Below are 13850 nucleotides of genomic sequence, written 5' to 3'. Positions count from 1 at the left end.
TATGTTTTTTTTTATTTTGTCAGTATAATACAGTAGCTACATGTTCTGTCAGAAAGGAACCTTGCTGTAGACATGAGGCTATGCAATACGTGAAAATGATCAAATTGGTTTTCTTTTCTTCTCTGGCCATGTCATACACTGCATTGTGGCTCTAGCTTGTATTAATTTGTATAGTTTTGTAAGCCTGTGTAGCATGATGACATCTCACCATCTCTTCACATTTGATCACTTTCAATGTATTTTTCTTTGAACTCAAGATGGAGTAATAAAAAATAAACACTATGAACAATTGTGTTAGCATGGCTTCTGTTTGCTTTTCATATGAGTGCATACTCAAAAACAAATAAGGTGAAAAATGAAAAAACAAACAAATAAAGAGAACACAAACAAAATGTATCCAAATCCAGTCATGTGTGGTGAGGTAAAGGCTGTCGCTCTGCATCAGAAAGCTTCATTCAAATCCTGTACATTCAAAACTGTCCAGTCGCCATGCTTGGATGGGGAAATGAGGCTGCAGGCAAATGACTGGATTAGAATCTCATAAGTCAATATATATATATATATATATATATATATATTACAGGGCAGAAGAAACAGTATTGATTAACAGTGCTGTATATTTAAGGAAAGGGACAGACATGTAGAATGTGTAAAATACATTTAGTTTAATTTTAATTCGACCCACTGATCTTGTGTCTTGCAATTTAGACAACACCATCATCATTTTCTAAAACATAACATGCAGTAAACAACACATGGTAATTAAAGAATTGTAGACTTGATATTTTTTATAAGCAATTCAATGAGACTTAATGGAGTTGAAGCACTATGTGAAGCAGCAGACTGAGACATTACCCGGTACCTCCACTGGTGTAACTGGAGCAGGGAAAAAGGTGTGAAGAGAAGGTATGTCCACACTTTTGATTGGTACTGTATATATATTGTTAATAGTTACAATAGTAATAAATACCCTCCCTTAAATCCCACAGACCTGTAACATATTGTTTTAATGGCAGTATGTTAAATAGAACAGCAGGTGGCACTGCAGTATTCTTTTAAAAAATATATATATATCAGTTTTTTCTAAGAGGAAGTAACTTTTCCAAGACAGGAACTAAAAAGTAAACGTTTCTTCTCTATTAAGATGCAGTAACATGAATAAGACAGCAGATGTCTACACAGGCTCTGTCCTGCAGCTGCTCCATCCTTTACCCACCAGTGTCTCTTATTAGAAAATACTTGGAGAATTTGGGGGAAGGGGGCCCAGGTAACGCATGATTATTTTCATCACTGGTTAATGTGACTATTATGCCAATGGCAGTTTTCCCTTAAAAAACGACTTAATCTATTATTTAAATATCAGGATATGACTTGCAACAAAACAATCAAGCACTGGACCAAGATTCTCCCATTACTGTTTTAATATTTGCCTCCAGCCTTTAATTCGATGATATACATCATTAACATTAATATACAGTATCATTATCAATCCAACTGGTCAAGACAGATGGCCACCTACCAAGAGCCCAGTTATGCTTGAGGTTTCTTCCCGTTCTCATTTCCACTAATTTCTTCAAAATAGTCCTTCTGCCCTGACTGGCTAAGTGATGCACACCTGGTTGCTGTGATGGAAGGAGGGCATTAAATAAGAGTAAACCTTTTTATTGAAACCAAAACTGGGCTCAGAAGAGCATTATTGCTCCCTGTGGGGCATTTGACCCATCCTATACACACACACACACTAGTAGCAGCTCCAGAATATTAACCCTAACAAGGGTGGGAGGAAGCCAAGCATCCGATGGGAACCCACACAAACACGAGGAGAACATGCAAACTCTACACAGAAGAGACTCAGGATATCCGGGGTTAAAAGACAGGACCTTCCTGCTGTGAGGCAACAGTGCTAACCACTGAGCCACTGTGCAGGATGTGATCATCAAAGTTGTGCGAAGTGCAGCTTAATAATGATTCATTCAAATACAGAAAGGGATATGTTCAGTTAACATGTGTTGCAATGCAGTCAGTGTATTAATATCAGAGTCACATGAGTGATTTATTGTCTTTGTGTTCATATAAATAATGAAACAAGACAACTGCACAGCTTGAGGTTTTTCAAATTTTATTTCTTTCTCATTACTCTTAAGCGGAGTTACAGTAGCTCTGCCTCTCAGTTTCCTCCTTCCACTGGTGACTAAGCCTTTAAAACACACCAACATGGAGATGGATACAGTAGTTACCATTGTATTGAGCCATAACGACACATCTAAAGTGGCAGTGAGAGGTGGAGAGGGAGGGGCACACAGACACAAATACTGTCACCGACCAATCGTCTCGTTATTAAAGGAAAAAACAGATAAACTCAAAACACTCAAACACACTGTTGCTGCTGCCTACTGTACGTATACTGTAGTAGAGCTAAGGACCGTGATGCTATGACTTGTCTATGGGGGGGAGCCTGTGTGTAAAAGAGAAGAGAAGGGGTGAGAGGGTGGTTGGGGTGGTCCCTTTCCTGACTTCCTTTCAGGACATGAAGTATCTACTCCTTGGTGTGCATGTACAACAGCAGGTCGGCAACACGGTGGCTGTAGCCGAACTCATTGTCATACCTGCAGAGAGAGGCAGCGAAAAGAAAAGAGAGAGATTTAATAATCAGTTTTGAAACTGATAAAACAGTTTTTCCTGTTAAATGTAGGACAGACAAACTAACCAGGAAATGAGCTTCACGAAGTTGTCATTGAGGGAGATGCCAGCGCCAGCATCAAAGATGGAGGAGTGGGTGTCACCGATGAAGTCAGAGGACACAACCTGTAAAACAAAAAATATGTCAGTCAGATATTTTGTAGCCAGGGACAGTTTATGCGATACTACTTACTAGTCTCTAAATTCATAGCCATAACTATCATTGAGGACACAAGTCATATTTTCTTCACATAAACCACAAATTCATTTAGAACAACTGCTTTCTAAAAATCAATTAAAAAACAAAAGCCCCGTTTCAACCCACTGGGTAATGATTTTAGCTGTGACATCATCATTAGTCATATATCGTTACCTGGTCCTCGGTGTAACCCAGCACTCCCTTCATGGGCCCGTGTGCGGCCTTCTTGACAGCTTCCTTGATCTCAGCGTAAGATGCAGACTTGGACAGACGGCATGTCAGATCCACCACTGACACATCAGCCACTGGCACCCTGAATGCCATGCCTGTCAGCTTGCTGGAGACAAAAACAGCAAAAAAGACAGATATTGGACTTGTGGCACCACCTACTTTTTCTTTTTACAACTTCTGCTAATGTCCTTGACACAAATAAAGGTCCATCTGGTGGTTAGGTTGATGTGTGCATGAATTTACCCGTTGAGATCGGGGATGACTTTGCCCACTGCCTTGGCGGCACCGGTGGAGGCGGGAATGATGTTCTGGTGGGCACCGCGGCCATCACGCCAGGCCTTGGCGCTGGGACCATCCACTGTCTTCTGGGTGGCTGTGTATGCATGGACTGTGGTCTGCAGAGGAGAGTGTCACATTACATACATGACATATTTTCTTTTGAACCATCAACTCTGTAAAATCTATGAAAAAGTCTAATCTGAACACAGATCATGCATGTTTTCAGAGCAGTAACAGATTTATTGAGACTTACCATGAGAGCCTCCTCAATTCCAAAGTTATCATGGATGACTTTGGCCAGAGGGGCCAGGCAGTTGGTGGTGCAGGAGGCATTACTACCAACAGAAAGATACACATGGTCACTTACTAGCAGAGTACATGTAGTAACATGTTTATGTAAATTAAAAAACATACAGTGTGCAAGACCTAAAGCAAGTTACCTGACGATGGTCATGGAGGAGGGGTCGTATTTGTCCTCGTTGACTCCCATGACAAACATTGGAGCATCAGGTGAGGGGGCGGACACAACCACACGCTGAGCTCCACCCTGGATGTGAGACTATGAGTGACAAGCACAGAGAAAGAGAGCACAAGTTAGAAACTGGACAATCTGCATACAGTATTTGCTTGTATGTGTGCATGTGCATATATATTTGTATGTACGTACAGAGGCCTTCTCCACACTGAGGAAGACTCCGGTGGATTCGACAACATACTTGGCTCCAGAGCTGCCCCAGGGGATCTCTGCTGGCTTCATGCTATAGTCAGAGAGGGCACAGAGTTGATGTAAGGTTAAGTGATTATTACAAGAGTATAGACAAAGAAGACAAAGTATGTTTAGCAAAAGAAGTCATAGATGGCGGTGGGAGTGTAATCTTGTTAGGACAGTACATCGTGTGCTGCTTAGTGCTCATACTGGTGGACGTGTAAAACAGGAATGTCTCTTTAATAACCCTCCACTTTGTTGGTATTGGCTTTTTCAGAGTAGAGGCCCCATCGTTCAATGGATTAAAACAACAGCGGGTACCATGGACAGAGGGGCAGCTATGACAAGGCCCGAGGCAGCAGACAGCCTCATTCCGAGTGACAGGAATTCACCCAGGATATTAAAGACCAGCAGGATGAACTGGCATGAAACACCTCACCTTAAAATGGAAAATACGATTTCAACTGGACGGCTGTTTTTATAAAATAATAGCTCATGTTGGCTTGTCTGGAGCTTGCTTCCACCAGTTAGCAACATTACTGATATCTGTGCATAAACAAATGTCTTCATCATCACTCACCACTGGAAGACAGAGATGGCGTTGCCATCGACGATGAGCTTGCCATCCTCTTGGGCGACCTCTCCATGGTAACGGCCATGGGTGGAGTCATACTTAAACATGTAGACCTGGGAGGAGAATCAGTTTAGGTGTTAGTAACAGCTTCTTTAAGCAATAGACACTACAGCTTACATCCTGTGTTAGCACCCTATATTTTTATAGTATAGTATAGTCTACATGGATTTAAACATGTCGCTGTGAATAATTTAAGTATTTGTATGTTTGCTCACCATGTATTGCAAGTCAATGAAGGGGTCGTTGATGGCGACAACCTTGATGCCTTTCTGAAGGCAAGCCCTCAACACGAGGCGGCCAATACGACCGAAGCTGCACAAATACACAAAGACAGATTATTAATAGTTACTTTGGGAAAATTGTGGTAAACTTCCTCAGGATGTCAAATCACTCCCGGGAGCTATCATGAACCCCATCGGCTAGAAGATCATGAACTTCTTTCACTTCTACATTCTTGCTGCTTCACTACTGTTAATCTCATTATTAATGCAAATAAAATCTAATAAATATCAAATAAAATCTTTATCAACAACTTGAAGGCTTTTTTGTGAAGCAGCTACCTGAAGTGCAGCCTTTTTTGTCAGATCAATTTCATATTTTGGAAATAAGGAATGTAAAAGAACAGGCAGCCACAGTTAACTGGTTAAATGAAGAGCTACAGACTCCCTCCAACATGTAATCAAAGTAAACTACAGATTTTACTGTCCCATTACTATTTAAAAGGAAATCCATTCACATTGTTCTGCATCACAGGCTCTAATTAAAGTTGCACAGGATGTGGTGTTGGCAAGCAAAGGCATTCACAGCACCCTCAATAATCCTCTACTAACACAAGAAATGATTGGGTGCACAGTGAGTGTTTATCCCCAAAATACGCTGCACTGACATCCTGTCCATATCAAACTATAATCATCCTGAACTATCCTTTCAAGTTTCTGCATTTCAAACTCACCCATTGATTCCAACACAGAGATCTGACATGGTTGCTGCTGCTTTGGGTGGATTGAGTTACCTGAGGAAAACAAGAACAAAGAGAAAAAGCATTAACATTAGAAAGATAACCACAGAAAACTGCTTAGAAACTAAAATGAAAATGCAGACAATTTGATCACATGTAGAATATCCTCTAACTAGGAGGCATGGAAAAATAACCATCTGCTCTTAACAATGTCATAAATGAATGTAAAACACTCTTCTTTGTCATTTGGTGGCTTGACAACAAAAATACAAACATGCAAGTGTTTGAAAAGCAGCAAACTGTCACCTTGGCAGCTTTAATCAGGCAAGTTAAGTTGTTAGTAATACATGAGGACTGTGTGTGTGCTATCTATCTATCTATCTATTTTGTACGTTGTTCCTTCATTTGTCTGTCAGCTGTCAAGTCTGCACAGCAATGCTAAAAGAAATCAAGACTAGAAACAATGTGAGCAGTAATCTAAGTAAACGTGGGCAGGGAGTGTGACGCATTAGCACGGAATAATAAAAAAACACCAAGGTGCTACATTAGTGTCCTCAAATCAAATGAAGCTGGTGTAACATATAATAATAAACTGAAGGTGTGCGCTGGTTTTGTTGTCATGGACACAAAAATACAGGCTGTCAAATAGTGTGTTTTACCCGCATGTGCTGCAGGATAAAGAGGTCTTACATCATGTGTGGACATGTTTAGAAAACAATGGAGCAGGCAGAAGCACAGAGTCAGTGTTAGGTATGTAACACGACAAAGAGAGACTTGTCCGCTAACTGAAGAGAGATTAAGTCTGGCTTCGACTCAACTATGTGAACTCTTTCCCCTCTGCTTTCCTCTCCTTTTCATACACTCATCTCTCCGTTTCTCCTCTCCACGCCTCCCTCTCCTCTCCTCCCACTGCTCCTGCCCCTGTATTTTATACCAATTGCTTCCTTTCTCTCTCTTCCTGCCCCCTCCTCCATCATCTCACTCCTCCTCTTCCTCTTTTCTGCTGTCCTTGTTACGTCTATAATTGAAGGGAAAAAGCACTCTCTAATATCAGATGTAGCATACTATGTTAATAACCAGCTGGTTTAAGAGCTGTTCATTTGAAAACATGGATTAATTCAGAGACTCATTTTGGGTTAATTAATACAGGGTGTGAAACCCAACAGATGACCCACTTTGGGTTCAATAGAAGTTGTGATAAACTATTTTTTACCAGCAGCTGCAGGCCTGCTAAATGTGGTGTTTCACTGAGGTTTCGTGTCTATAAAACTGCAGATTTAGAGCTCTCTGTCTGTAACATGTCACCAAACACTGCGCTCAGTAACCAGGTAGTAACATTGTGTGTGTGTGTGTGTGTGTGTGTGTGTGTGTGTGTGTGTGTGTGTGTGTGTGACAGTCACAGGTAGACTAAGTAAGGGCGCTGCGGATTGTCCTTGAAAGTGGTTGGTTGCCATTTTAGGCTACAGTAATCTCCTAATCTGTTGTATGTGTGCTTCTCTCTCTGTGTGTCTCTGTGGGGAGCATGTAGGACAGGCTGTTGCTCTGGTGAAATGCATTGTGGGAGAACTTTAAATAGATTGAAGGGGCAACCAGATTAGAATAAATCATCTCTCTCGTTCACCTACACCATCTCCGATGTATTTGAACCTGAGATGTATTCACTGTTGTTATTAATACAGTAAATTGACGCTGTGTCTCGCTCTGTAACACCATTTGATGCCAGTTAAAATTCATTTAGAGCGATTATGGTCTTCAGCTGCCAGATTTCTAACAGTTATTTGAATACTTGTCTGTAGCATTTTTTATGCCTGCTTCTGGTACCTTCCTGTCAGGACAGAGCAGCCATTTTATTCTGCTGTTAGCATCCATAATACAAGGTCACCAAAGGAGCAAGTCGGAAAGAGAGAGAGAGAAAGTATCACCATGCTGTTCTCACATTTCTCTTTCCTCTCCTTTATACTCGGTTCCCACAGTCACTTATTGTTCATTCACAAAGCTCTCATTCCTCTCTTTTGAAGTTTCCCTCCCTGTCTCCTGTGCACTTTTTCACAGTTCAGCGTCCCACTCCTTGGCTTTGTCCTTCTCTACACTAATGTCCCCATTTTCTCCGAAGCTACCCCAGGTTCTACAACACAAAATGGCTGCTCTACTGATAAATGATATTACTTTTTAATGCCGGGTGGACAATTCTTACTGACTTAAGTAGATGGAAAATGGGATTGGACAGAGTTTGACAGAGCCAAATAAGAGAGAGAGCTGGTGGGATCTGGCTCCAGACGTGGAGAATTTCACAATTTGACAACCTGATCTCGTGGAAAATGTAGTTTTTAATCAGCTGCTGAAGTTTAAACTATGGAAATTAGAGTATGCTTGAATGAACTGATGTAGGAGAGCACTGGAGTCTTTTTACTATGTGGCACCAGCTTGTCTGTATGAACTTGATGACACGCCCCCTTTATATCCGTTACTGTTGCCTAGTTACAGTGTCGAGGATTGGCCAATCAATGGGAGGGACGTTTATGGGATTTCTCTAAAAGGCTACGTCTGAGCTGTCATGACTGAATATTCATTACAAACAATGAGCACAAAATGGTTATAGAGAAAAATCAAAGGTAAAAGCACGATACACATTTTAGTTTGGTTATAGGTGGTTAACGAGTGAGCAACAAACATGGCCAAGAAGTTGAACCCTGCACTAGTACAGTTAAATTATCCAGCACACCTCCTTCTACTCCTCCACTACACAGTCTTGCCTCTTTTTACTGTAGACCAATCAGCCCAGATCTGGTATTCAGCCCACACTTTTCTCACAGGCCGATACACACTCACACAGACACTTCCCTGCTCACAGAGGCCGTATTGTGCACAGCGGACCTCAGAAGTTAAATACTGTTAACTGCAGTTTAGAATCTGCTGAAACTCATTCAAATGCAGGGAGGAGAAGCAGACCAGATAAATGAAGTGTAGCAAGGTTTCTTTAGCATTTATGTGACTATTTACTACCAATTACAGATGAACTACTCTGCTCACTTTGGATCAAAATCAATTTGAAGACTGAAAGAAGTTTTTATGAGTTCACTTAAGTGGCAGTGTCTATTCTAAATGGATTAATCTGTCGTATGAGCAAAATACTTGATTAACATTTCTGCAGTGCATCCAGCTTTTCTCCTGATTGGCTGGCCAAGGACCAATAAGAGGGACGCTCAACCCTGACTTTCCAGAAAAAACCTGGAAAAGCATCTATCCAGTCTCTCCATCTAACCTTCCTCCTTCGTCCTCACTTCTGTCTCGCCTCGGTTTTGCTCCATAAAACTCCTTTTTTCACCAGTCTGAGATTAAACCACCAAACACTTGAAGAAGGTGGGGCGACCATACCCTCTTCTGATTGGTTAGAGAAAGAGAGGAATCAGCCAGTCAGATACGCCTAAATGTTCAATCCTACTTTTTTTCTCCTAAGTCATTCCACTCATTATCCAGCAATCCATACATCCAAATACATGTACTCTTTATTCAGAGTGTGGGTCAGTCTCTCCCCCTCCTGCTCTCTCTCTCTGTCATCGCCTTTTAATCCCATTTCTGTACTATTCTCTATCTAGCTTTTTTTTTTTTATATCACACATCCCCTCCCCTTTTCCTAAGCACCTGAACTGATCATTCAAATTCAGTACCCTCCCTCCATCTGCCTATTTGTCTGTCCTCACCACTCTTTGTCTGTCTGGTCCACCTCATTTAGCACACTCTACCCTCCCTCTGAGCTGCGACCCATTTTCCTCACAAAAACACAGTTTCACCAGTGGGGGTGCGGGGACAAGGGGTGTCTACGACTGTGCATGTACTGCATCTGCACCACAGGGACCGCTGGGAGGAGAGATGACTCATACCCAGCCGACCAGAAAAGGACAAAGACCACAGGCTGCCTCAGGTGGTGAAATCCTAAAATTTACACAAAAGACGTCTGATGCTCAGAGAGAAACAAAAGGGAGACGAAAGGGGAGAGTGACACAGCATTTCCCTTCTGCCGACACCTCCTCTGATGACAAACCCACACCGACTCCTTTTTCTCTGTAATATGTCAACAGGCTTTGAGGTGGTGTTTGTGTGCAGTTCAGTCACATGCTGCTCTCCCTTATGTGGACTTGAGTTTAGAGGAGCACAGATGAGCTACTGCTCATCTTCCCAACAGTACTAGAAAACTATTCACATAATTCACTGCAGCCAAATAACAACTGGCCTGTTTATTTGGTTTAAGATGGGCTGTTTTCTAAAACTACAGCTTTAAAACAAACTTTGTTCATGACAACAGTTTAAGACTACATCATCATTCTTTGGGTTTCCTCAGTTTGTGCATCTACTGTAAATTTGTTGGTTAGTCAATGAACCGAATGACTCTGTCATTACTTTTTCTGCCCTCTATGCCACTCCCCCCAGCCTTCCTCCTTCGTCTGCCCTTCTTTCAGCGTCGGCTGCCTATTCAAACCTCCCTCTAGCTCTCTCTCTCCTTGTCACTCCCTTTTCCTTCACAGTATTTTTCCACTGCAGAGGGCTGATTGGCTAGAGGCCAGACAGACTATCCAATTAGGAAATGTTTTCTTTTCTGGCCCTCCTCTCAGTAAATTTAAATAAATCAAATACGTTAGAAACAGTTATGCACTCTTACGTGCACAAAACTGGTGAATTCAAACTTTCTCTTGTCAAACTCTCTATCTGACCTTCCGATCGTCTTTTTGTTCCTCCCATCTTGTGCAGTGTACCTGCTTCCTCTCTTTTTATAGTTTCATCACAGAGGCAATGCCACTTTGATGCCATAAACTAGTCAGTTAAACGTCCGGCAGCATTACATCAGCAGTCAGACACAAGCCTGCGCCCACCACAGGCTGCGTGTCCTTCTCAGCAGGTACAGCCTCCTGCTGACAGCAACAGACACACAATAAGCCCACTGTTTCATTAGTGGCAACAATAAGCTGCCAGAATTTATAAAGAGTTGATGTTGTTAAGTATTTCTATTACCTAATACACATGCATATATCTGGGTTAATGATAATAACAAAATTAGTTAATAATATTATAAAGCTAGTGGATTTAGTAATTTACTGCAAAGATCTGTCCAAACACACATTCATTCATGCACGCGCGCACACACACACACAGACACACACAGACATCAGGTGCCATGAATTAGTAAAAAGTGAGCTGTATCAAAGATACAGGGGACTCATGAGAGACATGTGACTACTCTGCACAGACAAACACACGCACGCACGCACGCACACACACACAGACTGCTCATATCCTTCTGAGCTTGTGTCAGCAGGCAGATGACAGATATCCTTCTTAAAGCCCTGGTACCTTGTTCTTTCCTCTCAAGCTCTAGAGCTATCAAGCTACAGTTCACCTTTATGCTGTGTGCGCTACTTTTCACTCATCATGGTAACTGAAAAACTATAAATTATTTTAATAACAAGTCAAACTGCTTTGTTACACATGTATTGGCTTATATTTTCCAGTTGTGTGCCTCCTTCCTCAGTGTAAGGCTTATTTCCTTAAATTAACGGTGGCAGAGTGCTGAGTCACTGTGTAGTTACTTCTCTCTTACTCACATCCTGGACAAAATGGCTGGTTGATTAGTCAGCTGCAGAGCAGAACTGAAAGGGACTAACCCTAACCCTAGTACAACAATACTACTTATGGGCGGAAAACTTGAGTTGATCTAGAAAAAATTAATCAGAACCTCTTCAAGAAGGACAAATACTTATAGCCTGGGTTGATTTTGAACCTGATTTGATAGAACAAAGAAATAGCCCATGTACTTCTTACAGAGTCTATTCCCCATCTATGACCAATGACATAGAGACATACAGTATTGCATCACTTATATCTTCAGGAGCTCATGTGTTTTGTCAGTATGTTCTTATTAACATGGCTGTGATCCTTGTTAGCCTGGAGGAACATGCCCTGCGTGTTGCTGGTAGAGCTAATTTCATTGGCAAATGGTATATTCCTTGCTCAGCAAAGGGTCAAACGGACGCTGACATTTACATGTCAGAAATTTAGCTGACACCCTGATCTGCAGCACTTTAGAGTAAGCACAAGAGTAGAGCGAATGTCACATTAATTATGTGTGACCTGACAACTTGGCGTATTATTATGTGTCCATAATAATATGATAATAATAATAACAATAATACACCTTATACCAGGTGTATCTTTGGTTCATATTATTGGCATGGCACCACCTTGTCATGATGTAAAGTTATAGCATTTAACCAACTCAAATACTAGTGGACTCAATTTAATTTTGAAAATGTATTGCTATACTGTCATTTATATATATCACAATAATTCAATTGGATGTTTTATATTTGTGCTTCAATATTCAGGTAAATAAATGGGTATAGATGAAAGTTGCAGTCATAAATCATGCTAATTAGAAATACTGCCAAATCATCATCTGTTGCTACATGGCACATGGCTGCTATTTCTCACCCAAAATGATCAACATGAGGCCTGAAAAGCCTGTTAATATAGCTTTGTCTATAATATTCAGCAGCTCTGTGGCAGCTCTGGGCCTCTTACTAATTACCTTCAGTCATTCATAACCTGAACTATGGGTCCAGTGTGAATGGCTCATTTCAGACTGATGAGGGAGTTTGAGAATAAAGATGAACAGCCCCTCAGCATCACTACAGCAGCTCAGGGCCTGCTCTGACCTTCCTCAGCTGGAGTAATGACCTTCAGCAGTGAGACAAGGCCAGACATGTCTGCATCTGCATGAACCACACCTACCTGACAGTAGCACTGTGTGGCTTTTAGGCTTTGACGTATATTGATTTTGCCTTTTTAAAATACATCAATTCGTCTGTTAATGTAGCTTCCTCTTATTAATTTTTCCACACAGGACACGGCTGACTAGTTCTGCTATTAAGGCATCTAGTTAAAAGCTTTGTCACAAAATAAACTGAGATGAACTTCAGCTGTGTCGTGTGGCTGCTTTAAAAAACCGCATCAACAGGTCTGTCGAGTCAAACTGCGGCAGAATCATGCGACCTCTTCTGTCTGTCTGCCCTTCAAAAACGCATCTCAAGAGTACGTTTCAGCTCTCCCCCTTTCATCTCTCGACACTGAACCATATTCAATTGTCCCATTTCGGTTCGATTCTTACATCACAGTGACCCCTGCTTCCTGTCCTTGCGAGAGTACAATCATCTCTGTAATATAATGGCGCAACGATGGCAGGCTTCATCATGAGGAGCCAGGGAGGCACGTAGCTTCACCTCCGGCTCACGCACGCCCATCCACCCCGCACATCGTTTCATAACAGCCAAGTGCACTATAGCCGCAAATAGCTGTATTACAGTCAAACTACAGCCTTCACTTATAACTCGTTTTCATTCCAGCTTCTACCTAAATAGACTATAGTTAAGCTTTTCTGGTGTGATAAATGCATTCACTTCACACATATTCGTGTATGTGATTACGTAACATGGAGACTAATCCACTTCCGTAAAGATGCAGCATAGGGAGCTGACAATGTCACGTTACCTTTAGCTTCAGATGAATGAAATAGAAAATATGAATGGACCGCGATAGCAGCATTTCAAATACGTATTATCGTTCATCTTTTGCTGGGTTTTGGTGTAAGCTAACTGATGCAATGACGAACATTATACGAGGCTGCGTGGCCTTATCGCATCTCCTCCCATCCTCGCTCCTTCCTCCATTTCCTGCAGCATTAAAGCCTGCATCCAGCTAAAGATGATGATTTAATTATGCCAAATGGTCATTACTTTACCCTGCTATCCTTTTGTCAGTCTCTAAAGTGGTGCTGCGCCACTTTAAACGGGATAACGTTGGTTGGGCCGATTAAAGTAAAGCTGGATGAACAAAACGTGCACAAGCTACAGTTGCAGCCTCGTATTAAATTGTATCAGTTTAAGTTAAAAAATGCGAGGAATTGAGAGTAAAAAATGACAATGTATCATTTAAAGAGGTTAAGGTATGATACAGGCCAACACTGAAGCGTCGGCAGACAAGCTAGCGTTTGAAACCGTAGTATAGACTCTTTACGACGCTGAATTTTGCTGAATTTAGGTCATTTTTTGGTAAGTATGTGTACCACGGCCGCTATAAAAGCCGCTTCACACCGAAGGGTAAATCGGGTTGACAG

General features: G+C 41.6%; 1 protein-coding gene across 1 annotated transcript; it reads right to left on the bottom strand.

Annotated features, from left to right (window-relative positions):
- Positions 1-2102: 2102 nt before the first annotated feature.
- gapdhs (glyceraldehyde-3-phosphate dehydrogenase, spermatogenic) lies at positions 2103-5740 on the bottom strand (the record flags this gene model as incomplete). Its single annotated transcript, XM_062422119.1, is given in 10 exon segments — positions 2103-2606; positions 2708-2805; positions 3053-3215; positions 3353-3504; positions 3642-3723; positions 3829-3947; positions 4056-4146; positions 4675-4781; positions 4944-5040; positions 5681-5740. Coding segments are annotated over 10 exon segments (1008 nt in total). The 3' UTR covers positions 2103-2536.
- Positions 5741-13850: the final 8110 nt, after the last annotated feature.

Source organism: Scomber scombrus, chromosome 7 (genome assembly GCF_963691925.1).
Source record: "Scomber scombrus chromosome 7, fScoSco1.1, whole genome shotgun sequence".
NCBI lineage: Eukaryota > Metazoa > Chordata > Actinopteri > Scombriformes > Scombridae > Scomber > Scomber scombrus.
The sequence above is the reverse complement of the archived record's forward strand: the minus strand, read 5'-3'. Positions and strand labels throughout refer to the sequence as shown.